General features: G+C 41.4%; 1 protein-coding gene across 1 annotated transcript in view; it reads right to left on the bottom strand.

The window, feature by feature from the left end:
- Positions 1-26,135, bottom strand: part of PIPOX (pipecolic acid and sarcosine oxidase) — a 173,305-nt gene that overhangs the window by 51,780 nt on the left and 95,390 nt on the right. The window contains exons 3-4 of the mRNA XM_073616805.1: positions 18,980-19,193; positions 15,911-16,093 (exon numbers count right to left, since the gene is read on the bottom strand). Coding sequence (XP_073472906.1) covers positions 15,911-16,093; positions 18,980-19,193 — 397 coding nt within the window. The remainder of the gene's footprint in view (positions 1-15,910; positions 16,094-18,979; positions 19,194-26,135) is intronic.

Raw genomic sequence — 26,135 nt, 5'->3', positions numbered from 1 at the left:
TTAACGCATACTGTTAGACAGGTTATTTGGTTATCTGTGGGCTGGTGGTAAGTTAAGCTTGGTTTTTCCCTTGGATTTATCCTTGGCCTTGTTTGTACCTGTTGTTAACCTTCCAATGCTTCTTACTGCGATAGCCAGCTATAGATGGGAGCAAGTGGCGTCTTTTTTGTACCCCAGAAGAGGAGGAGCAGGCCACTCTGTGCAAAACCCTTGCACAGAGGAGGTAAGTATAACATGATTGTTATTTAAAAAAAAAAACAACCTTTACAATCCCTTTAATATTTTTAAATGAAAAAATAATGAGACTTTAGTATCACTTTAAGGTTAAATAAAGACATCAGTCCATCCAGTTCAATCTGTGTGGGTGTATCAATTCCCATATCCCTCTATATTGCGTTCACTAAGATGTCCATCTAAGAGCTTTCTGAACTTATCAATACTCTCCGCTGACACAAACAATTGTGGAAGGGAGTTCCACATCCTTACTGATCGAACAGTAAAGAATAGCTTACGCAGTTTGTGCTTAAACCACTTCCTATCCAACTTCATTGAATGGCCTGTGTCTTTTTAAGTGACCTGAGACTGAATAGTCTTTTACCTATGTTAGGAGTACCATTTAGATATTTGTATATTGCAATCATTTCTCCTCTTAAGCGTCTCTTCTCCAGGGAAAATAAGTTTAACGTATGTAGTCGTTCCTCATAACTAAGGTCCTCAAGTCCCCTTATCAATTTTGTTGTCATTCTCTGAACTCTCTTGGATAGCATACTCAACATGCAGCTGAACCAAAGTCTTGTAGAGTGGTAGGAAATTTATTTTTTAGGCTCCAGTCACACCTGAGCGTATTGATTTACTGGCATTTTTCGGGTGTTTTTTTAAGCTTTTTTGCAGCTTTTTACAAGCTTTTTTTTTAAAGTGTTTTAAAATTGTATTACAAGTGTTTTACAGCTTCGGGCGTTTGTTTAGCCCATAGAAAGCACTAGGTGGAGGAGAGGGAATGGAAATTAGCTGTGGAGAGCAACAAAACGCTTGTAAAATGCTTGTAAAACGCTTGTAAAACGCTCGTAAAATGCTCAAGTCAGGCATTTCTATTGAAGTCTATGGGGCCAAAAACGTTTGTAATCTGCCAAAAAGAAGAAAAAATTTACTTTTGTGAGCGACAGGCCTTTTGCTTCAGGTGACAGAACGCTCAGATGTGAACAGGGCCATTGAAATGAGTGGGATTTGGCTTGTTGAGCATTTTAGAGCTTCAAGTAGAAAATCGCTCAGGTGTGAACCAGGACTTAGGCGTTTTACCTCTGTTTTCACCTGGTGATCTGGACAGTAACACACCTCCGGTATTAAAATGCCCCCACTCTGGAAGTAGGGCACAGGGGCCACAGCAGACTGCAGCATTGACAGTCTGGGGCAAGGGGGTGTTAGAAGTACTAGCCGAATTAAATTCAGTGAGGGAAAAAAAAAAGATTTGATCCCCTACTGATTTTGTACATTTGCCCACTGATAAAGAAATGATCAGTCTATAATTTTAATAGTCGCTTTGTTTTTACAGTGAGAGACAGAATGACAACAAAAATATCCAGAAAAACGCAATTCAAAAAAGTTGTAAATTGATTTGCATTTTAATGAGTGAAAAAAGTAATTGACCCCTTTGCAAAACATGACTTAGTCCTTGGTGGCAAAATCCTTGTTGGCAATCACAGAGGTCAGACATTTCTTGTAGTTGGCCACCAAATTTGCACACATCTCAGGAGGGATTTAGTTCCACTCCTCTTTGCAGATCCTCTCCAAGTCATTAAGGTTTTGAGGCCGACATTTGGTAACTCGATCTTTCAGCTCCCTCCACATATTTTCTATGGGATTAAGGTCTGGAGACTGGCTAGGCCACTCCAAGACCCTAATGTGCTTCTTCTTGAGCCACTCCTTTGTTGCCTTGGCTATGTGTTTTGAGTGATTGTCATGCTGGAATACCCATCCACGACCCATATTCAATGCCCTGGCTGAGGGACGGAGGTTCTCACCCAAGATTTGACAGTACATGGGGGTTATTTATGAAAGGCAAATCCACTTTGCACTGCAATGAGTGGAAGCTCTGCTGATTTTATCATCCAATCATGTGCAAGCTAAAATGCTGTTTTTTATTTTCCTTGCATGTCCCCCTCGGATCTACAGTGACTGTACTTCCAAGTGCACTTTCAGTGCATGTTCAAGTGCACTTGCAGTGCAAAGTGGATTTTCCTTTAACCCCCAATATCTTTTACTTTTTGCTATAATAAATATCCCACATTTAAAAAAAAAAAAATGTTTTCCTTAGTTTAGGCCGATATGTATTCTACTACATATTTTTGGTAAAAAAAAAAATTGCAATAAGCGTATATTGATTGGTTTGCGCAAAAGTTATAGCGTCTATAAAATAGGGGATAGATTTATGGCATTTTTATTATTATTTATTTTTTTACTAGTAATGGCGGCGATCTGCGATTTTTATCGGGACTGCGATATTGCGGCGGACAGATTGGACATTTTTGACACATTTTTGGGACCACTGACAATTATACAGCGATCAGTGCTATAAAAATGCACTGATTACTGTATACATGTCACTGGCAGAAAAGGGGTTAACACTAGGGGGCGATCAAGGGGTTAACTGTGTTCCCTAGGTGTGTTCTAACTGTAGGGGGGATGGGACTGACTGGAGGAAATGAAAGATCGGTGTTCATACTTAGTATGAACACATGATCTGTCTCTACTCCCCTAAAAGAACCAGGATTTGTGTGCTTACACACACAGATCCCGGTTCTCACTCTGTCACAAGCGATCGCAGGTGCCGGCGGCCATCGCGCCCGCTGGGCACCAGCATCGGCTCCGGGTACACGCTGCGGCGTGCACGCTCCCCTAGTAGCATTGCTTCGCCCAGCTGTGCCATTCTGCTGCAGTAAAACTGTGGCAGCTGGTCGGCAAGTGGTTAAAAAAAAAAATGAATTCAGGCATTACATCTAAGAACTCGTAAACTGTAATATAATAAAATGTTTGACTTTGGGTTTAATACTGCTTTAAAGTCTTTTTAAACACTTGTTTTAAATTTATTCTACTATTATCATGCAGTTAATCACTCCTCAATAAAGCATTTTCTACCATGGCTGTTGGCTCTGCATTGCTTAGCCGCACTTCCCAAATCATCTAGTCGGGAAACGCACAATGAGCATGTCACTTTATCACCCTCTTTTGGACTATGTGTCTCATCATCCCTAGCATCCCTAGCACCTCTGAGATCCAGCATCAAGAGCCACAGTCATTCTTTTACATTGAAGTAGGAGTAGGGTTGGGGCTTCGGGGCTGCCGCCGCAGTGTAGATTTATGGCTGTAGGTTGACCAGGAGCACCGAGGGGAGACTGAGCAACACATTCTGGCTTGAGAGTGAGCCCATAGGTGCGCCACCACAGGAAGCGGCTTCCTATGGTGGCCCACTGAGAAGAGGCGGGGCCCAGAGCAATGGCAGGGGACTCAAAAAGAGGAGGTTCAGGGCTGCTCTGTGTAACACCATTGCACAAAGCAGGTAGGTACAGTGGAACCTTGGTTGACGAGTAATACGGTTAAGGAGCGTTTTAAAAGACGAGCAACTTTTTTTTTTTTTTTAATTCTGACTCGGTTTGCGAGTGTTGTCTCACAAAACTAGCAGAATTCAAGCTAATGGGGTGTGCAGTACCACATTTGGCCAGAGGTGCGGGGGCGCCGGTGACACTCAGAATGGTTCGGAGCCGTTCGGAAATACTCGGCTCTCAAATGTTTCCGAGCCTTTCTGAGGCTTTCCGAGTTCAGCCAAGCTGTCCCCGAGTATTTCCAGGGCTCTTCGGCGCCCCCCACCTCTGGCCACATGCGGTATTGCATGCAATAGAAGTCAATGCGGAACGACTTATCTTTCTTTCCATTGACTTCTATGGGGAAACTCGCTTTGATATGCGAGTGCTTTGGATTACAAGCATTCTCCTGGACCGAATTATGCTCGTAATTCAAGGTTCCACTGTATATGTTTATTATTTTAATTAAAGAAAAAAATCTTTACAATCACTTTAAACTCTGCAATTTCTGCAGTGTTCGATGGCTAACACAGTACAATACTCTACTGTTACCACAATGGAACACCACTATAAAATACACACGGGGCGGACTGACCATTCGGGCACTCAGGCACTGACCAAGGGCCCCATTAGGGGGCCCCATCAGGGTTGCCAGCCTTAGTAAAATCAGGGACAGATTGTAAAAATCTGTGTATTTTTACATTTGTCCCTGAAATGTCTGACACCGACATAATTTTGATGTAAAAGTCAATGGGAACACATTATACACATAATCCAAACACTCATATCTCCAGATTTTACTTTGAAATCACCAAACTCCCTTCGCTTTTCATGAAACACCCACCCTATTTACATCTCATTCACCCATCTTTGCAAAGAAAAGAGATTAACTATGGACCAGAAAGTGATTTATATATAAATGCAATGTGTAGCACAAATACATTCAGAGGAATTCTGTAAACACTTGTAAACCAGAGTTTGAAGATGTTGCTTTACAATTAAGAGGTCAACAAGGATTCCACAATTCATTATTGCTCTCCAACCTTTTTAGTGTCTCTTGTAAAGAGCCGTATTTGCTAGATGTCGGAGCTTGAAGCTGATAGTTGCTGGTTCAATGGTTAGCAAGTATTACTAGTCAGACTAGTCTCAGCAAACACACATGCCAATGGAGCTTGTCCTTCACATATATGCTCACATATAATTTGTTAAGAGCCAATTCAATATTGAACAAAGCCAACTGGGTTAATGTTTATGGGATGTGCTAAAGTAGAAGCTGTAGGAATGAATCTTAGCACAGCATCAGCATTTACCTTGCTGGCGAGGACTACTGTGATATGCTAATAAAGTGAATTTCCAGGGTCCTGTCACACAGGGCATGTGATTACAGCTGAACAGTGCCACAGAGACAAGCTAGTAAAATGCTATTCATTTTTTTTTAATTGTCAGCTGTGGCGCAAAATGTATCAATTTTACCTTGTATTACATATATTTAACATATTTTAAAGCTCAATTTAAGTCAGTTACTGTAGATACTACTGTATTAACTGCCTCATTTTTTATAGCCTTATCTCTACTTTTTTCTTATAGCAGTATCATACCTCCTAACTTTTGAACTTCAGAATGAGGGACAATTGAGGGAATAAGCTGTGGCACACGTAACGGCGAAATGTGGGTGTGGCCAAATTCTTAATGGTGGGAGGGGCTTAAGGGGCGTGGTTAAACAAAACCCAGCTCTCACTAATGCCCCCTCAGCTCTCTCACCAATGCCCCCAGCTCTCTCACCAATGCCCCAACCTAGATTTCTCAGCAGTACCCCCCCAGCTCTCTCACCAATGCTCCCCCTCCTCTCTTACTAATGCCCCCCCAGCTCTCTCACCAATGCCCCCTCCTCTCTTACTAATGCCACCCAGCTCTCTCACCAGTTCCCCCCTCCTCTCTTACTAATGCCCTCCCAGCTTTCTCACCAATTCCCCCCTCATCTCCCCCACAAATGCAGGGTGGTATGTATCCTTGTGCTTTTTTAAGTACAGTTCCTCTGACAGCTCAGAGTGTCAGGACTGTAGCATGGAACCGAGGAGGAGTTTTACAGTACTTCACTCGGCTCCATGCTACAGTCTTGAAAGGCGGGGAAGGAAGACACCTCTGGCATCCCCAATGTGAGGGCAGCAATGTGGGCACTTGTGGTGCCAGGACCCATGGCACCCAAGCAAATGTGGGCCATGTCCCACCTGGGTCTGGCGCAAACACACAAGCAGGTGGAGTGCTTCTGTGTGACAAGTTAAGGATCGGGGCTGTTAAGAGATGGAATCAGGGCCGCTGGCAGATGGGATCGGGGGCTGCTGAGAGCCGGTGATCGGAGCCGCCAGCAGATGGGATCAGGGCTGCTGAGAGGCAGCATGATGACCGCTGAGAGGTGGGATCGTGGCCAAAGAGGGGGCATAGCTGAGAGTCGGCCCGCAAGTGATGTCATTTGTTGCTAGGATGCCGGAGGTCCTAACTACCGGTGACTGCATCGAGGAAGGAGAGCAGAGGTTGCTGGGTAGATCTTCTCCCAGGAATCCTCACTTGGTGTTGTCTGTGAGAGCACACATTGCACCTATTGAGGATACTATTATGGAGTGGTGCCCAGGGCTGGAACTTGTTCCAGACTTGGGCTCCGGGACTCCAGCCCAGATCCAGTCCCCGAGACTTACTTCATATCGCGGGACGGTCCCGTGGAATCAGGGATGGTTGGGAGGTATGCAGTATCATAATGATTATGCAGACACCAGTATACTCTATAAACTAACAGGCCTGATAAGGTATTTTGCCCCACTGTCCCCAGACACTATGTGAGGATACCTGTGCTGGAGGTCGTGGCCATTACTCATTTATGCAAGTATAGAGCTCTGGAGCGTGAGAGCAGGCAGAGCTTTTTAACTTAAAGAAAAAAGTATTGTGAAGCATTTTATGCAAAAAAAGTAGTAAGAAAAAAAGTATATCTCTAAAAAAAAGAACAGAAAGGGAGTGCACCTCATTTTAAGAAAAGCATAACAGAAGTTACAAAAGTTGCACAAATATCCAAATTATAGTCTAGAATAAGCTGAGCTATCTTATCACATTTATATAATGTCTTTTCTAAAGCACTGTTTGCTGGATAAAATAATCCTAAAGCAGTTTTAGAAACAAACAATCATTGGGGGAGGTTAAGCTGGGGCTGGAGCCTTTTTTTGCCTCTCCATCTCTGCAGGACCAGGCTCTCAAACCAGCTCTCCCAGGGTAATCAGGGGAGCCGGGTCTTGCTCTTAACTCATAAATTAGTGTTATGTATACATTGTATATAAAAGAAAGAAAAAGTAAAAAATACTATTTATTAGTTATTAAATCTTGGTTATCCATAATTAGTCTTTGTTAACAGCTTCAGCCTTTTCTCACTTAGTTAATTTTTTTTTCTACTGTTCAAATATACACTTGGTTTTTGTGGCCCTCGAATAACATACTTTTGTACCAGAAAAATCATTTTAGCACCTTTATTAAAGAGAAAAATCATAAAATAATAAAATGTGATCTTTCTATGAGCTACCTTAGTTCTGAGATGGAAGCAAATATTTTGGTAAATTAAATACTGTCTCTTTTTAATCATGCCCATTGTGGGTAAACTACATTGGTTTAACTATATCACAGCAACCCCCTTTCCATCTCGTTCAGCGGTGACCTTAGGGTTGGCGGACAGCAGCTGTCATTTTGGCACCCTGTGCTGGCCTAGCCACTGTTTGTTTGGCATCTTTGCATTGGATGCAGAAGACCTTGTCCTGGCACTGATAACTGTTTATACTTAAACTTGCCCCACTGCATATGTTTCTTTCCTGATGATCTGGAAACTCCATCCCCTTATATAACCTCACACCAATTCCAATGATGCCAAAATGTGTGCAGACAAAAGATCCACTGCAAAATATATATGGATTAAATGGAGTAAGGGCATTACTAAGAGGGAGTTCAATCATGTGCCCCCTTGTGCAAAGATCAATTTTGTGGACACCAATCTAAAGTTATTATTCAGAGATGATCTTTCACCTTTTGAATCGCTCTGAGTTGGTACATTCAGGTGGTATAGTTTGTATTTACTGTGCTACACCTTAGATATGCCCATTAATATGTGTTCCATTTATTGGATGGAAAAAGACAAAAGAAATACAATTGGTGTAAGGCAGATCATTTACCAGGGCAGAGGATGAATATATAATAACATGGCTAGTGGAAAAGTGGAAAAACAGCTTTTATAGTGTGGCAGAACCATGCTTCACTGTATGAAATCAACCGTTACAGCAAAACTTTCTAATTGCCACAGTATTTTACTGCCTGCTATTGCCTCATCCAGCACTGTTGTAGATAAATGACCCTGTTGTTTTTATATGAAGAATGTTCATATAAAGGGAAAAGTAATCCCTAAAGGTAGATGGAAATTGACAGGCAAACACCACTTGGGTTCTGTATGGTTAGTTAGAAAGAAATTCAGGGCCGCTGGAAAAGGATCTAGCAAAAGATATGAGCTGTTTGTTAGTGGAGGAGCTTCTAACATTGCAATGATATATATCGCCCTAGGGAGGTTGACAGTTCCAGAAATCTTTTAACTGCGTTTCTCTTTCCAAAAATCATCTGGTTTATTAAATGGAAAGAAAGGACAATATTCCACTGCCCGCTGGCTTTTGGGAGAATGTTTAATTAATGTAAAAATAGTTTAAGTATAGTTATACTTACAGTGGCAAGAAAAAGTATGTGAACCTCTTGGAATTAACTGATTTTCTGCAGTAATTTGTCAAAAAAGTGAGATGGTCCTCATCTAAGTCACAACAATAGAAAAACATAATGTGCTTAAACTGATAACACACAAACAATTCAAATTTCTTGTATCATTATTGAACACACCCATTAAGCAGCCACAATGCCAGAGGTAAAAGTAAGTGAAGCCATAGACTAATTACTTCAACGGAGGCTAATTGGTGTCCTGCACACCTGGAGTCCAATAAATGAAATGAGTTTGGATGTGTGGTTTAGAGCTATTTTGATTGCTAAAAGATAGTCAAACATTTTAAGGAAAAAACAGGAAGGGGGATGCGCTGACCTGAGTGAAGTATTAAAATGATGACTTTGATAGGATAAGATTAAAAACACTTACAAGATGATAGAAGATGCATGCTCGTCAAAGTAAAGTGCAGTCCTGGCATTCCACATGGCTCTGTGGGTCTCACCGCTGTTCCGGATAGCTGGAAAGGATTGAGCAGCTGACTGGAATGGATCACAGTGTTTCTCCAGGAGCAAAGGAACCAAGAAGCTTCACACAGACCAGCATGGACCATGGAACAGGAAGTGATGTCACCGGTGTCTGATTGGACCTAGGCAGGGCTGGAATCTTGTCAATCAGGGCTGCAGTGATGAAAGGCTACATGCTTGGAGCTGACTGCTCCTTCTATTGGCCACTTCCTGTTCCATGGTCCATGCTGGTCTGTGTGGAGCTGCTTGGTTCCTTTGCTCCTGGAGAAAAACTGTGATCAATTCCAGTCAGCTCCTCAATCCTTTCCAGCTATCCGAAACAGCGGTGGGACCCACAGAGCCATGTGGAATGTCAGGACTGCACTTTACTTTGACGAGCATGCATCTTCTATCATCTTGTAAGTGTTTTTAATCTTATCCTATTAAAGTCATCATTTTAATATTACACTCAGGTCAGTGCCTCCCCCTCCCCCTCCCTGTTTTTTCCTTACATGTCTTGCAGAGTTTTGGACACACTCTGAAGGATGTCTGCCTTCCTTTTAACCCTTAATACCCCTTTCCATGGATACATCACCATCCAGCTATTACAACCACAGACTATACCCCTAAGGATTATTCCATCTGGAGAGCCAGATAAACACTGACTATACAGTCAAACATTTTAAGACTGCTGTTTATAAGAAGCATCAGCTGATGTGAGCCATGTCTCACAAAAAGGAGCTCTCCAAAGACATCCGATCAGGAGTAGTTGATCTGCATAAGGCTGGATAGGGATACAAATCAATTTCAAACAGTTTTAGGCATTTACCAGTCGACAATTAGACTAATTGTCTACAAATAGAGAGAGTCTAGTACTGTGACTACTCTTCCTAGAAGCCAAAATGATGACCAACTATTAACTCAAGGGTTCACTTACATTTTCCTCCAGCAGTGTGAATTCTTAATGAGTGTGTTCAGTAAAGACACAAGAAATTAGAATTGTTTGTATGTTATCAGCTTAAGCACATTATGTTTGTCTATTGTTGTGACTTAGATGAGGATCAGAACACATTTGATAGCAAATTACTGCAGAAAAACAGCGAATTCCAAGGGGTTCGCATACTTTTTCTAGCCACTGCATATATACATTATACCCGCATTCAATAACCATTCTGCCAGACAAAAACAGAATGGCATACAAGAGGGTACCGAAACACACCAGTAATACAACTCTACTCTATAAAGTCCAGAAAGTATACGTATGCAGCATTAGTGGCAGCTCCCTTGAGAGCGAAGCAATCTCTGGAAGAACAATGGGAGAAAAACAAGGTGCGCCAAAAACTAAGTGCAACGGAGGATGCAACAAATGGTATATTTAATTAAAATCAGCCAAATGGCTACTCACACTAATAGAAAGATCTGGTGGTGTGTAGATGTTAACACGAGAGGAGATGAACAACCGGCTGGACATCCGTCTTGTCGTCTTGGAACCAGCATGGAACACACTCGGAGTCGCATCGGAAGTGACGTCAGAACATGGAGATAACGTTTCAAAGCATCCGCTTCTTCATGAGATCTAAATGGCTATTGATCTAAACCAGGGGTCTCAAACTTACAAGTCCCATGAGGCAAGGCTGACAGTTACAAGTATGACTCCCACAGGCATGATGGGACTTGTAGTTTAGTTTCGCAGATGGAGGGCCACCAGTTTGAGACCCCTGATCTAAACAGTCTATATAGAAATTCACTCGGAGTGTGGACCAGAGGAAATATAACTTATTGTGAGAAAACATCTAAACAATTAAAATACATGTTTAATTAAAATACTTATTAAATATTGGCATTTCAATATCATGGTACAACACAAGGTATATATCTAAATGTGGGTATTGTTATTAATTCTTGTGTCTTGTAAGACAATCAGTAATGATCAACAATAAAGAAGCTAATGACTGTATGTACGAATATATTTAAATAAGGGGAATGTTATGTGAGAGAGAGATGTTTACCAAAAATGATATATTCATATTAGGTTATATTAAAATAAGTAAAGTTCAAGAGAGAGCATTATTTTTAAAATGAGGGAGAAATTATTAAAAAAAACTATTTAAAAAATGTATTATGGAAAAACAAAGTTCCAAGAAAAATCAGTCTCAATGAGGTGATTCAGGTTCCATTTGTCAGTGGTTAAAATTATTTAACAGCAGTTATTCTATCTACAGTATGTATTGTTGAGTATAATCACTAAAGTCACATTTACTTACCACTCTACAAGTAACAAGTGGTGGCATCACAAATGGAAAAGTAGACCTCCAAAAAATCTCGAAATATATTAGACAATCAGAAGGGGAACAATAGAAGGCCAAATAGGCAAGATACTGGATATACATATAGAGTATATACAGTTGGGCAAAAAAGTATTTAGTCAGCCACCAATTGTGCAAGTTCTCCCACTTAAAAAGATGAGAGTGGCCTGTAATTGTCATCATAGGTATACCTCAACTATGAGAGACAAAATGTGGAAACAAATCCAGACAATCACATTGTCTGATTTTTGAAATAATTTATTTGCAAATTATGGTGGAAAATAAGTATTTTGTCAATATCAAAAGTTCATCTCAATACTTTGTTATATATCCTTTGTTGGCAATGACAGAGCTCAAACGTTTTCTGTAAGTCTTCACAAGGTTGTCACACACTGTTGCTGGTATGTTGGCCCATTCCTCCATGCAGATCTCCTCTAGAGCAGTGATGTTTTGGGGCTGTCGCTGGGCAACACAGACTTTCAGCTCCCTCCAAAGGTTTTCTATGGGGTTGAGATCTGGAGACTGGCTAGGCCACTCCAGGACCTTGAAATGCTTCTTACGAAGCCACTCCTTCGTTGCCCGGGTGGTGTGTTTGGGATCATTGTCATGCTGAAAGACCCAGCCACGTTTCATCTTCAAAGCCCTTGCTGATGGGAGGAGGTTTGCACTCAAAATCTCACAATACATGGCCCCATTCATTCTTTCATGTACACGCATCAGTCGTCCTGTTCCCTTTGCAGAGAAACAGCCCCAAAGCATGATGTTGCCACCCCCATGCTTCACAGTAGGTATGGTGTTCTTTGGTTGCAACTCAGCATTCTCTCTCCTCCAAACATGACGAGATGTGTTTCTACCAAACAGTTCTACTTTGGTTTCATCTGACCATATGACATTCTCCCAATCCTCTTCTGGATCATCCAAATGCTTTCTAACGAACCTCAGATGGGCCCGGATATGTACTGGCTTAAGCAGGGGGACACGTCTGGCACTGCAGGATCTGAGTGCCTGGCGGCGTAGTGTGTTACTGATGGTAGCCTTTGTTACGTTGGTCCCAGCTCTCTGCAGGTCATTCACTAGGTCCCCCTGTGTGGTTCTGGCATTTTTGCTCACCGTTCTTGTGATCATTTTGACCCCACGGGGTGAGATCTTGCGTTGAGCCCCAGATCAAGGGAAATTATCAGTGCTCTTGTATGTCTTCCATTTTCTAATTATTGCTCCCACAGTTGATTTCTTCACACCAAGCTGCTTGCCTATTGCAAATTCAGTCTTCCCAGCCTGGTGCAGGTCTACAATTTTGTTTCTGGTGTCCTTCGACAGCTCTTTGGTCTTCACCATAGTGGAGTTTGGAGTGTGACTGTTTGAGGTCGCGGACAGGTGTCTTTTATAACTTTTTAAGTTCAAACAGGTGCCATTAATACAGTTAATGAGTGGAGGACAGAGGAGCCTCTTAAAGAAGAAGATACAGGTCTGTGAGAGCCAGAAATCTTGCTTGTTTGTAGGTGACCAAATACTTATTTTCCACCATAATTTGCAAATAAATTCTTTCAAAAATCAGACAATGTGATTGTCTGGATTTGTTTCCACATTTTGTCTCTCATAGTTGAGATATACCTATGATGACAATTACAGGCCTCTCTCATCTTTTTAAGTGGGAGAACTTGCACAATTGGTGGCTGACTAAATACTATTTTGCCCCACTGTATATATATATGCACAGGCATATGCATGCACAGACATATATTTATCAAGGCATTTAAATAACTGTATTTATTTAAATTTCCTCATTAAGGTCTTTGGGTGCCAAAGTATCTAAGGTATAGATCCAAAATGTTTCCTGTTTACATAAAAGTTGAAAATGCTCAGCAGGTGAAACATTTTCAGGTAAGGATTCAATAATCCACACCTAAAGTTCAGCTTTATTATCCAAAAAGGTTCAGGAACCCACTACCCGTTTCATTACTCAATATCATGCAGTACATCATAAGTTGGAAAACATATTCAAGAAACACTGGTCTATCCTAACACAGGATCCCCATTTAACAGCATCCATCCCAGCCTTACCAAAGTTTGCATATAGAAGGGCACCTAATGTAAAAAGTAAAATTGCACTTAGTAAAAGGAAACCTCAAGCCAAAGTCACCACTATTAAAGAACTTTCTCTCATTCCACTAGTGGGTATGTATCTTTGCAAGAAACTGCTATGTCTCACTTGCTCACATGTTCCTCATGGTAAAAAAGCCTTTACAACCAATGGCAATACTTACACCATTAAGTCATTCTCTAACTGTTCGACAACATATGTCGTATACAGTTTTTTTGCCCATGTGGTTTGCTCTATGTGGGCAGAACCCTCAGGACACTGCGGGCTAGGTTCGGTGAGCACCAACCGTTCGTTCAAGAAGGTCTTCCCAAATACAGTGTCCCACGAAATTTTGCCGAACACCACAGTAAAAATAAACCTGAGCTTCAGGTGTGGATTATTGAATCCATACCTGAAAAATATTTACCTGCTGAGCGTTTTCAACTTTTATATAAACAGGAAACATTTTGGATCTATACCTTAGATACTTTGGCGCTCAAAGGCCTTAATAAGAAAATTTAAATGAATACAGTTATTTAAATGCCCTGATATATATGTGTGTGCTTGTGTGCATATATATATATATATATATATATATATATATATATGTGTATATCCAGTATCTTGCCTTCTATTGTTCCCCTTCTGATCATCTAATATATTTCTAGATTTTTTGGAGATCTAGTTTTCCCATGTGTGATTCCACCACCTGTTACTCATAGGGTGGTAAGTAAATGTGGCTATGGTAATTTAGTGTTTATAGTTAACAATACATAGATTAAATAACTGTTTTTAAATAATTTTAACCACTAACATGTCCAACCAGACTCACCTCATTGAGACTTATATTTGTTGGAACTTTGTTTTTCCATAATAAATTCCTTTTAAATAAATTTTCCCTCATTTTAAAATAAATAATGCTCTCTCTTGAACTTTACTTATTTTAATATAACCTAATATGAATATATCATTTTTGGTAAATATCTGTCTCACATAACATACCCGTTATTTTAATATCTTTGTACCCACAGTCATTAGCTTCTTTTCTGTTGATCATTACTGATTGTCTTACAAGACATGATAATGAAAAACAATATCCACATTTAGATATATACCTTGTTTTGTCCCATGATATTGGAATGTCAATATTTAAAATGTATTTTAATTGTTTAGATGTTTTCTCAAAATAGGTTATATTGCCTGTCACGGAACGTCCCACACTCCGCTTGAGTGTTTCCGTCAGTATACCACTTCCTCCCAGTCTGGACTCAGATATCCGATATTCCAACCGCTCATAAGCACAAAACAAGGCGACACTTGTTTCACTGCTAACATGGACTATTTTATTTAGAATCAAAATTACAAGACTTTATATGCCGTTGGAACCTCCTCTAACAATACAACTGTAACCTAATTAACATGAGCTAGTTTACTAAATCATTTACCCAGACTAGGTGACTATTCAATACACATTACCATAAACATCAACACAGAGTTAATTAGAACAAACAACAATGTGTGGAATACCCTTAGAACCTGTGGTAAGCCAGACTAGACTCATTTACATTAAACACATTATATCAGACATCAGACAGGTAGTTGGAGTTGATGACACCAGCATCTCCTCACAGTATGTGTCCCAACAGTATGAATCAGTCTTATCAGCAGGGGGGCTGCTGGAGGAATCCCCCCTCCCTCTACAGGGACACACATCCCAAATGACCACAGCAAAGAGTCCACAACAGAATGAGACAACATACAATATATACATATATACACGATTGAGTCTGATTAGTACAGATCAGACTGGATTTCTAATTCACCTTGCAGAGTATTGTTCCCTTAAAATCCAGGGCCCATAATCTGTTGGCAAGAGGCTTGCGTTCAGTCCCCTCCAATAGCCTCTGTCCCGGGTGAGTCTGTCACATTGCCTCTGGTCCACGCTCCATGTGAATTTCTATATAGACTGTTTAGACCAATAGCCATTTAGATCTGATGAAGAAGCGGATGCTTTGAAACGTTATCCCCATGTTCTGACGTCACTTCCGATGTGACTCCGGGTGTGTTCCATGCTGGTTCCGAGAAGACAAGCCGGATGTCTGGCCAGATGTCTGGCCGGTTGTTCCTCTTCTCTCGTGTTAACATCTACACACCATCATCCACCGGGGACCCGCTGAGTGACCACAGTATTATACTGTTATATGCCTATTGATCTTTATATTAGTGTGAGTAGCCATTTAGCTAATTTTAATTATATATACCATTTGTTGCATCTTCTGCTGCACTTAGTTTTTGGCGCACCTTGTTTTTCTCCCAATAACCATTCTGTCGCATATGCCCCTGCAAATTTCCAGCAGTAACAATGCAGGCCAATTCAGAAAAAAATCTTGGATGATAAATCTGTTATATGCAGTGAATGTAGAAAATACTGCAATTGAAATAAAAAGCATTTAAATAGTGAATATTAGATTTGTTGATTATTCACTAGTTTCTAAAAATGCTCCCCAGTATTATGCCACCTAGTGGTATTTGGTTTAGCTGACTGGCTATTGTAGGTGGTTGGCTCTGAAAAGCCAAGTGAATACAGGTGAATACATGTAGATCACATGTATTGTTTGCCTCAGGACTTTGACACCAGTCACCTAGTATTTTCAGTCATTTCCCTTTGCAAATATTTACTAACCACTGCTTAATATTGTCCTGTATGCCACTCTTACCTTTAATGGTAACTCAAGGCCAATGGGAGAAAGGACCTTCTGGGCCCATGGTCCTGCTGTGATCACTATATTTTCCGCTTCATAGATATCAGAGGTAGTTGTCACTGTAACCACTTGCCCCGGCTTAATATTCTTTACCTTTTGCCCATCTTGAATCACTCCACCCATTCGCTGAAATTGTTCCTGTAAAAAAAAAAAAGAGAAACACTGGAATGCAAAGTTTTAGGTTTGTAGCGCCCTCTGTGTTACTAAGTGTACGTAAATTTAGTTGGCTCCTCTATATGCAGAGAAGCAGGGGTAAATTTGTTTTTAGGCTGTGCAGTGCTTCAAGGCTATATGGCTAAGTTATCTTTCCCTGGCTTTTAGAATTCACTGGATAGTTTCTAGAGCTTAGAGGGTGGAGGAACAGAGGCTGAAGCCTGAACATTTATGGAGTTCCCACCAATCCCTGAGATGGCAAGGTTCAGTAGGTGGGGAAACAACCCATAAATACTCAGAAGCCTGGCAGTCAGGAGGGCAGAGTCCAGGGTCTAGTCCTCTGGAGGCTACCCCTGTGCTAAGGGGCTCTGTCCCTAGGCATAAGGAAGGCCAGGAGAGGAAGAGAGAAGGAATAGCTGGAAACCTTGCACCCTTTATCAGCCTCAGCTAGGCTTAGCTACAGCCATCCTGAAAGCAAAACCCCACTTGTATAGCAGTGTGCCCATACAGCAGCCTCTTGGATTCCAGAAAATACTAAAAGGGACTGAGTGAGTAACTTCCATTGTAATTTACCCCAAGCCTGTACAGAGAAGACAGTAGGGTTGCAATACTTTACATGTCTAGGACCAGAGGACAGCTTAGAGCCTGTGCAAAGCAGCCAGAAGCACCCCAATGTCTCTAGCACAGGAACACTTAGTTGTTGCTTACAGGCTTCAGGCCCTCAGAGCTGCAATCTGAGGCCACATGGCCTTTACGCTGGGGGAAAGGCAGCCGCCTCCTCCCCACCTGAACCTCTCTTCTCAGAGGTGGGCTAGACTGGAACCCCGAGCCCATGTGCTCCTCAGACTTAAATACAGGCATCTAGCATTCCATGGGGCACATCCCCTTCTAATTGGCCAGTGCTGTATCTGCATCCATGCTCTCATCTGCTAGGTTTCCTCCCACTGTCCAATATGCCTTCTTGCTATACGATCAGTATAATACATCAAGACAGCATGACCTGGACCCAGAGCACACTGAGCATACCTCACTCATCAATGCTCTCTGTTAAGCAGACAGCACATAAATTTGCCTGCCTACTTCTCTGTTAAAGCGGAGTTCCAACGTTTTTTTTTTTCTAAAGTCAGCAGCTACAAATACTGCAGCTGCTGACTTTTAAAATAAGGACATTTACCTGTCCAGGGCGCCCGCGAAGTTGGCACCCGAAGCCGATCTGTCCCTTGGCTGCCTTGTGGCTTCACTTCCTGGTTCCCGGTGCGCAACTCACGCTGTGCTATCCCACTGGTCCCTGCTGTCTCTTGGGACCTGTGTGTCTCCCAGAAGACAGCGGGGGGGGGGACAGAGAAGGCGCCGGAAGATACTGTTGTAATATGTTCACCGATTTATGTGGGACATTATATTATTGTATGTATGTACACATACAGTCAATATTGACCAGGCCAGAATTCAATTGGCAATGGTTGATTTGTCTGAGCCAACTGAATTTTAACATAGCAAAGGGACAGCTGAAGACCCTTTGATGTGTTAATCTTATGCAAGTCTACCTAGGTGTGTGAGGTATGGCCTGTTAACCTAATTGAACATTTCAAAGGGTGTTCAGGTGGTATATGTTAATCTAATCTAATTACACATATCTAAGGGGACTTGTTGATGTTGATATGCGGGAGTGCAGATTGGGGCGGTTTATGACTGCAGTTGTTCACGGCTGGGGGTTGTTGTCTGTCTGAAAGACTAAAGCATATCAAAGGCCTGAATGGAAACGGCCAATCAAATTGCTCAGCCATTCAGTGTCTAGTGAATATAACATGGCGTTCAGTCTATAGTTTAAGTATCGTCTGTCTGTGTATGACTATGAAGGTGCAGACCTAGGAAAAATGGGACTCTGAATTATATACTGTTGGACTTTTTGTCATCTGTGGACTTTGGACTTTGTTCTGTGTTGGAAGTCAATAAAGTGCATCTCTCTGGAAGAACTGGGTTGCTGCGGAAGAGTACTTACATCATCATTATAATAACTACTAATTAATTACCCACTATATATATTATATCACTACAGATAGCTGCGGGTGGCTCAGGTAACAATGCCCGGAAGTGGAAGCAAAATACCTCTATTAGACAAGTATCTGCTCCCCCCTGAAAGGTGCCAAATGTGACACTGGGGGGGGGGGGCCAGGGAAGCGGAAGTTCCATTTTTGGGTGGAACTCCGCTTTAAGCAGAAAGCAGAAAAGCCAAAAACTATATACACTTCCTAGTACCTATCTAGGAGGGTGCTACACAAAAAATATGGGATAATCTCTCCAATGGGGATGCAGACAGCAATACAACATAGAGTTTCTAGCTTTTTCATACTTACATTACGTATCTGAAAGATAAAAATGGATGAAGTTCCACTTTGATTAAATTACTGATAATTGGTAGTGTATGCTTCAGTGAAATTGCAGTGAGCATCACCTATTATTTGCATGGGGGCTTAGGTATAAACCCATTAAAATGTAAACATGCTTAAACAGCTCCATATTTTTGCTGGCTGAAGAAGCACACTGTTTCCTGCAGCCCCTAAAGAGCTATGGTGCTCCCTCCACCGTAAAACAAAGAACTATTTATGAACAAGGCAATTTCACACTTTGGATGCATGCTCTCTGTAGAATGAAGACATGTCTGCACAGAAAATGAGATTTTTTTCTTCTTGTGAGTAAATACATTTAATCATTAGCTAATCTAATTATCAGGAACTTCTAAGCTTGTACCCAAATGGAAACATGAAAAGCTTTGTTTATGAGTTTGTAAAAAGGTGTATAATTATCTATACATACAGAGCCATTTCAAGCAACTAATAGATATATCTGCACAACTGGGAAGGGAAGCAATACCTGCACAGTTCTCAGAGCCTTGTCAGCGTACAGAACTCCACCATTATTGTCGCAACAAGCAACCTCTCCGGGATTCAGAATAAATTCAGGATATTTAGCCATTAGCTGGTCCTTGGTGAACCTTTCCCAAGATATTTTCTTTTGTTCCATATTTTCACAAATTGATTCAAACTCTTCATTGCCAGATGGTGCAATAACCAGAAGTCCTGTTTTCCTGTGGACATAATTTCAAATTATTATTGCAATACAGTTTATCACTGCAACGCGCTATGATAAAATGCAGACATTCTGCATTTTATTTCAGTGCACCATACAGTATTGCATGTCACTGTATGGCATTGCATCAAGCTGCTGTACAGTGTCATAAACAAATAAAGTTTGTACCAAAAAAAAATAAAAAAGACACGTGATGAATGTCGCATTTTTTTCCCCAACACACTACCCTCTACCACACCTGGCAACAGATATGTGAATTCACCCTTAAAGTGTTACTAAACCCAGGACCCTGCATTCACTATATCTGGTCTCCCACAGTACACAGTACACAGAACACAGAAATGCAATTATTTTAGTAAATATAAACTGCTAAATACCTTTTCTCATCAGCAGTATACCAGAGTGTCTGGTTAAAGCTTGTAGGAGGAGTTTTCATTCTACTCTGACTGTCCTTTGAGGCTGCATGACCCCTGACTCTCTATCTGGGCAGTTCTGATTGGCCCTGTGCCGATCACATGCAGCCTCCCAAGAAAAACAAAAAACTCTCTAGCAATACACACCAAAATGAGCATGTGCAGAGTGCCCCCAAGGCTCTGTTCTTCCAGGAGATGGATTAGGGACCATGGAAGAAGGGGAGGATCAGAGAAGACAGGATCAGGTAGCCTCTACACAATGCGGAGGATTAACCCTTTAGGTTCCACAGTGAGTATAACAAGCATGCTTTACTGCATATACACACTGATTTTACTGTTGTGGATTTGGTAACATGTTAAGTCTGGTACACACTATAAGAATTTTTTTGTTCAACCTAGCAGGCTAAATGAAAGAAAACCTGACAGATTGCTGTATTAACACAAGCGATATTAGTACAGCGATCTACCCCACCCCTTTGCCAGAACACACTGGTCAGGGCTGGCGGGAAGCCAGTTGGATGCTGCTTTTCTATCACGCTCGTTCGAAGTCGGTCAGGAGATGTTGGACAGGCAGCTGTTCACATGGACTGAAAGTCGGGCGGTTTCTACAGTACCAGCTGATTTCAGCCGATATTCGACCCATGTGTACCTGCCATGAAGCTTAGATGTCCAGACCAGATTAAAGTGATTGTAAAGGTTGTAATTTTTGGAAAAAAAAATAGCAAACATGTTGTACTTGCAATGGTTTTGAACAGAGCAGCCCCGATCCTCTGCTTTTTGGGTCCCCCCGCCAGCGGTCCTGGCTCCTCCTCCCTGTCAAGTGCCCCCAGAAGCAAGCCTCTTGCTATGGGAGGAATCAAGCAGGCTCACTCCTGAGCTGCACTCCTGCGAATAGGCATTGTCCATTCTCACACAGAGTGCAGCTCGGCCCCACCCCCAGCTCTCTCCTCATTGGCTCACTGGCTGTGAGTCACAGGAGCTAATGGCTCTCACTGCTGTGTGAGCCAATGAGGAGAGAAAGACCCAGGAGAGGCGCTGCTCTCATACACATCGCTGGATCGAGATGGGGCCCAGGTAAGTATGAGGGGAGGGCTAGGCAGGGAGCTGCACCCAGGTGTTTTTTACTTTAAAGTGGAAGTCCAGTCCAAAATGAAACATTTTCTATTAATTATATGTAAATTATCTTTATCTTTGACATTATTAATTTTCTGTATAGCGGTTTGTATCACTTAGAAAGTCTAATCAAGGCCAGCTCAGCTTCTTCCTGTTATTCAGGGACAACCCTACTTCCTTATTTCTGAATTCTGCATGGGGGACTCTCACTTCCTGAAAACATTGTCCTTCTCTGATACATGCCCCGCCCCCATCCCTCCTCTCCTTTTAGACAAACATGCCTAGACCTGCCCAGCCCCACCCCTATCCTTCCTTTCCTTCACAGATCTCCTTCTGACTTCATAGTCTCGTTTTGGATAGCAGTTTCTCCTGGGGGGGCAGGTTTTGGAAGTATGTTCTGTTTGTGAGATTACAATGCAACATGCTGCAGATTTTCTAAAGTGTACAACCACGTGGTTGTTTCTGCATGGCACTGTGATGGCACTGTGTGCATGGTGTGGCACTGTGATGGCACTGTGTGCATGGTGTGGCACACGCCCAGCTGAGGGAGCTACATGTGAGTAATAAGTTTAAGGCTCCGTTTCCACTAGTATGAATTGTCATGCGACTTTGGACACATAAAGTCGCATGACAAGTCACAGCCCATTAATTTCAATGGCAAACGTTCCCATCTATGCGACTTTGAAAAGGTGCCTGCACTACTTTGATGCAACTTTTGATGCAACTTTGATCCAGGTTGTAAAGTTGGACCAAAGCTGCACTCAAAGTCGCATTCTAAATCGCACAGCTTTGTAGTCATGCTAGTGGAAACGTAGCCTAAGGCTAGAGTGCGACTTTGGAGTTTGACTTTGGTGCAACTTTGAGTGCAGCTTTGATCCAACTTTACACTCTCTGGATCAACGTTGCATCAAAAGTCGCATAAATTCATACTAGTGGAAACAGAGCCTTAGTCTAAGTTTCCACTATTGCGACCCCAAAAATGCATGATTTAGAATGCAGCTTTGATCCAACTTTACACTCTGGATAAAAGTTGCATCAAAGTATTGCAGGTACCTTTTCAAAGTCGCTGATTTTCAAAGTCACATAGATGGGAACGGGCGCCATTGAAATCAATGGGCTGTGACTTGTCATGTGACTTTGGACACATAGTCACATGACAAGTCACATTTCCACTATTACAATCTCAAAGTTGCACGATTTAGAGTGCGACTTTGAGTGCAGCTTTGATCCAACATTACACTCTCTGGATCAAAGTTGCATCAAAAATCGCATCAAAGCATTGCAGGTACCTTTTCAAAGTCACTGATTTTGAAAATTGCATAGATTGGAATGGGTGCCTGTGAAATCAATGGGCTGTGACTTGTCATGTGACTTTATGTGTCCAAAGTCGCACTAGTGGAAACAGAGCCTTAATATGGTTGCCTGTACTATGATCATTGTAGACTGTGAGCTGAGACCCCAGAGCACTTCCAGCTACACTGACAGTTCCCCCCACCACCCCCCTGTGTCCAGCTCCCTTCTCTTGTGCACAGCTATACTGTATATTAGAGTTGTCACCTTTTCTTCAAGCCAAACCCAAACACTTTGGGTGCCCCAAGGAGAGTAGTAGTGGGGTGCACATCATGTGCAACAGCAAAATGTGGGTGTGACCAAATTGTTTTTGCTGACATCATCACCCTGCCCGTCAGTGATGCCGATCCTGCCCCCAGACAGCTGCCCGTAGCTTCCCTATAGCAACAGATTTGTGTGTGACTATCTCAGTTACTTGGGGAGCCACAGCCCAGTCTGATTAAATGTGTCCGGGTTTCAGTCCGCCTAAAACCCAGACACATGATTCAAAACCCAGACTGTCCAGGTGACTCCTGGACAGGTGGCAACCCTACTGTATATGTGCACTGCACCTTCGACCCAAACCCCCCCTGTGTGGATGGGGCTTTTTATTTCTGCATTTTCTCATGAATTAGGATGTACAATGAGAGAACGCTGGGCAGGAACCTTTGATTAGCTCCTCCCATCCTGAAAACGCCCACTGGCTACACAGGAACAGTGTCCCTCCCAGGAAGTGATGTCACTAGCTTTCAGGAACCACACCCAGTGGCTGATTTTAGTCTCAGAAGGAAGTATATTCAAAGTCATGTGACAGCACTGGATATTGAAAAATGCTAGAAAAACTGGGATTTTTTCATTTTGAGACATAAGGCTGAACTTGGCTCACATGAATGATTACAGAGGAGAATTTAAGTGTTAGTATGGACTTAGCATAGACAGTTTTTGACAATTCCTTTATTAAATCGCAGGACACTGTTTTCTTTTTTAACCACTTAAGGACCGAGCCTCTTTTTGAGATTTGTTGTTTACAAGTTAAAGATAGTTTTTTTTGCTAGAAAATTACTTAGAACCCCCAAACATTATACATTTTTTTTCTAACACCCTAGAGAATCGAGGTCATTACAATACTTTCTGTTACACCGTATTTGCGTAGCGGTCTTACAAGCGCACTTGTTTTGGAAAAAATACACTTTTTTGAATTAAAAAATAAGACAATAGTAAAGTTAGCCCAAATTGAAAGATAATATTACGCCGAGTAAATTGATACCCAACATGTCACGCCTCAAAATTGCACCTGCTCGTGGAATGGTGACAAACTTTTACACTTAAAAATCTCCATAGGCGACGTTTAAAAAATTCTATAGGTTGCATGTTTTGAGTTACAGTGGAAATCTAAGGCTACAATTATTGCTCTCGCTCTACCGATCGCGGCGATACCTCATATGTGTGGTTTGAACACCGTTTTCATATGCGGGAGCTACTCACGTATGCGTTCGCTTCTGCACGTGAGCTCGGCAGGACAAGTCGCGTTTATATTTTATTTTTCTTTTTTATTTTACCTTTTATTTTTTATTTTTACACTATTCTTTTAAAAAAAAATGTGTCACTTTTACTCCTATTACAAGGAATGTAAACATCTCTTGTAATAGAAAAAAAGCATGATAAGGGGGGACCCCTCTCCCACCGCCGATAAAAGTGATCACGCGGCGAATCCGCCGCAGAGACCAATATTATCGGAAACCGGACCGCCAGCCGAAGATGATACCGGGGTTATGGCAGCTAGCTACTGCCATGACAAAGATATTCCTCTTCAAAGTTAGGACGTATATCGGCATGCAGCGGTCCGGAAGTGGTTAATAAAGGAATTGTCAAAAAAGGTCTGTTGTGGTTTTTACTTTTTGACACTTTTTTCGGTGAATGCATAGGGGTACATTGTCCCCGATACCTATTCACATGGGGGGGGGGGGCGGAATTTGTGGGTCCAGAGAATGTCCGAAGCAACCAAAAAGTGTCCCTTTACGTCAAAAGTGGTTTTAGACCAGCTAGAAAACACTGATAGTAAATTAGAATCACTTGCAGAATTGAGCGATAGTGATTTGCGGGGAAATTCGTCATCAAACACTGAAAGTAATGACAGCGACAATTCTGCAACTGAGCAAATTTCATTTTTTTTTATTGAATACATTTTAATATTATTATATTATTATTTGTTATAGTTATTTATTATATTACAATTTATGATTTCGTGTTTCAAACTTTATCATGTCTACTAGACTCTTGTTTGGACAGATTTAAGTATGTTATTACTAAAAATTACAGGCCTAAAATATAAAACGCCAAATTTCCATGCGAAACAATGTACCACTTTCAGCATCAAAAATCTGACACAATCATACTGCCAGGGAGTTAATTCTGTCATAAGGTTCCCCTTAACCACTTGACCACTGGGCACTTAAACCCCCTTAATAACCGGACCAATTTTCAGCTTTTGGTGCTCTCACAATTTGAATCACAATTACTCAGTCATGCAACACTGTATCTATATGAAATTTTTGTCCTTTTTTTTCACACAAATAGAGCTTTCTTTTGGTGGTATTTAATCACCGCTGGGTTCTTTATTTTTTGCGCTATAAAAGAAAAAAGACAGAAAAATCTGTAAAAAAATGCATTTTTCTTCGTTTCTGTTATAAAATTTTGCAAATTAGTAATTTTTCTTCAGATATTTTGGCCAAAATTTATACCACTACATATCTTTGGTAAAAATAACCCAAATCGGTGAATATTATTTCGTCTTTGTGAAACTTATCGAGTCCAAAAGCTATGGTGCCAATATCTGAAAATTGATCACACCTGAATTACTGACGGCCTATCTAATTTCTTGAGACCTTAACATGCCAGAAAAGTACAAATACCCCCCAAATTACCCCTTTTTGGAAAGAAGACATTCCAAGGTATTTAGAAAGATGCATGGTGAGTTTTTTTTTGAAGTTGTCATTTTTTCCCACAATTCTTTGCAAAATCAAGTTTTTTTTTCTTTTTTTTTTCTTCCACAAAATTGTCATATTATCAAGTTATTTCTCACACACAGCATATGCATACCACAAATTACACCCCAAATCACATTCTGCTATTACTCCCGAGTATGGCGATACCACATGTGTGAGACTTTTACACAGCGTGGCCACATACAGAGACCCAACATGCAGGGAGCACCTTCAGGCGTTCTGGAGCACCTAGGCCAATTCTGACATTTCTCTCCTACATGTAAAAAATCATCATTTATTTGCTAGAAAATTACATAGAACCCCAAAACATTATATATGTTTTTTTAGCAAAGACCCTAGAGAATATAATGGCAGTCATTGCAACTTTTTATCTCGCATAGTATTTGCGCAGCAATTTTTCGAACACGTTTTTTTGGAAAAAAAAACAGTTTGGTGCTTTAAAAAAACCAAAACAGTAAAGTTAGCCCAATGTTCTTGCATAATGTGAAAGATGAAGTTACGCTGAGTAAATAGATACCCAACATGTCACCCTTCAAAATTGCGCATGCTTGTGGAATGGCGCCAAACTTCACTACTACCCATAGGCGTGGCTTTAAAATTTTTTACTGGTTACATGTTTTGAGTTACAGAGGAGGTCTAGGGCCAAAATTATTGCTCTCGCTCTACCGATCGCAGTGATACCTCACATGTGTGGTTTGAAAACCGGTTTCATATGTGGGCAGGACTTACGTATGTGTTCATTTCTGCATACGAGCAAACGGGGACAGGGGTGCTTTAAAATTATTTTTTTTTTTTTTATTGTTCATTTTACTTTATTTATTTTAGTTTGACACTTTCCCCCCCCCAAAATTTTTTTGATCACTTTTATTCCTATTACAAGGAATGTAAACATCCCTTGTAATAGGAATATGGCATGACAGGTCCTCTTTACAGTGAGATATGGAGTCAATAAGACCCCACATCTCAGCTCTAGGCTGGGAAGCCTGAAATAAAAAAAAAAAGATCCTGGCTTCGATCGTAGCGGTGAATCGGTAGAAGCACCAGAGGGCGGCGGGAGGGGGGGAGGGGGGGAGGGGGGGC

This window comes from Aquarana catesbeiana, linkage group LG02, assembly GCF_042186555.1.
Source record: "Aquarana catesbeiana isolate 2022-GZ linkage group LG02, ASM4218655v1, whole genome shotgun sequence".
Taxonomy (NCBI): domain Eukaryota; kingdom Metazoa; phylum Chordata; class Amphibia; order Anura; family Ranidae; genus Aquarana; species Aquarana catesbeiana.
Note: the sequence above shows the minus strand (reverse complement) of the source record. Positions and strands in the feature narration are given on the sequence as shown.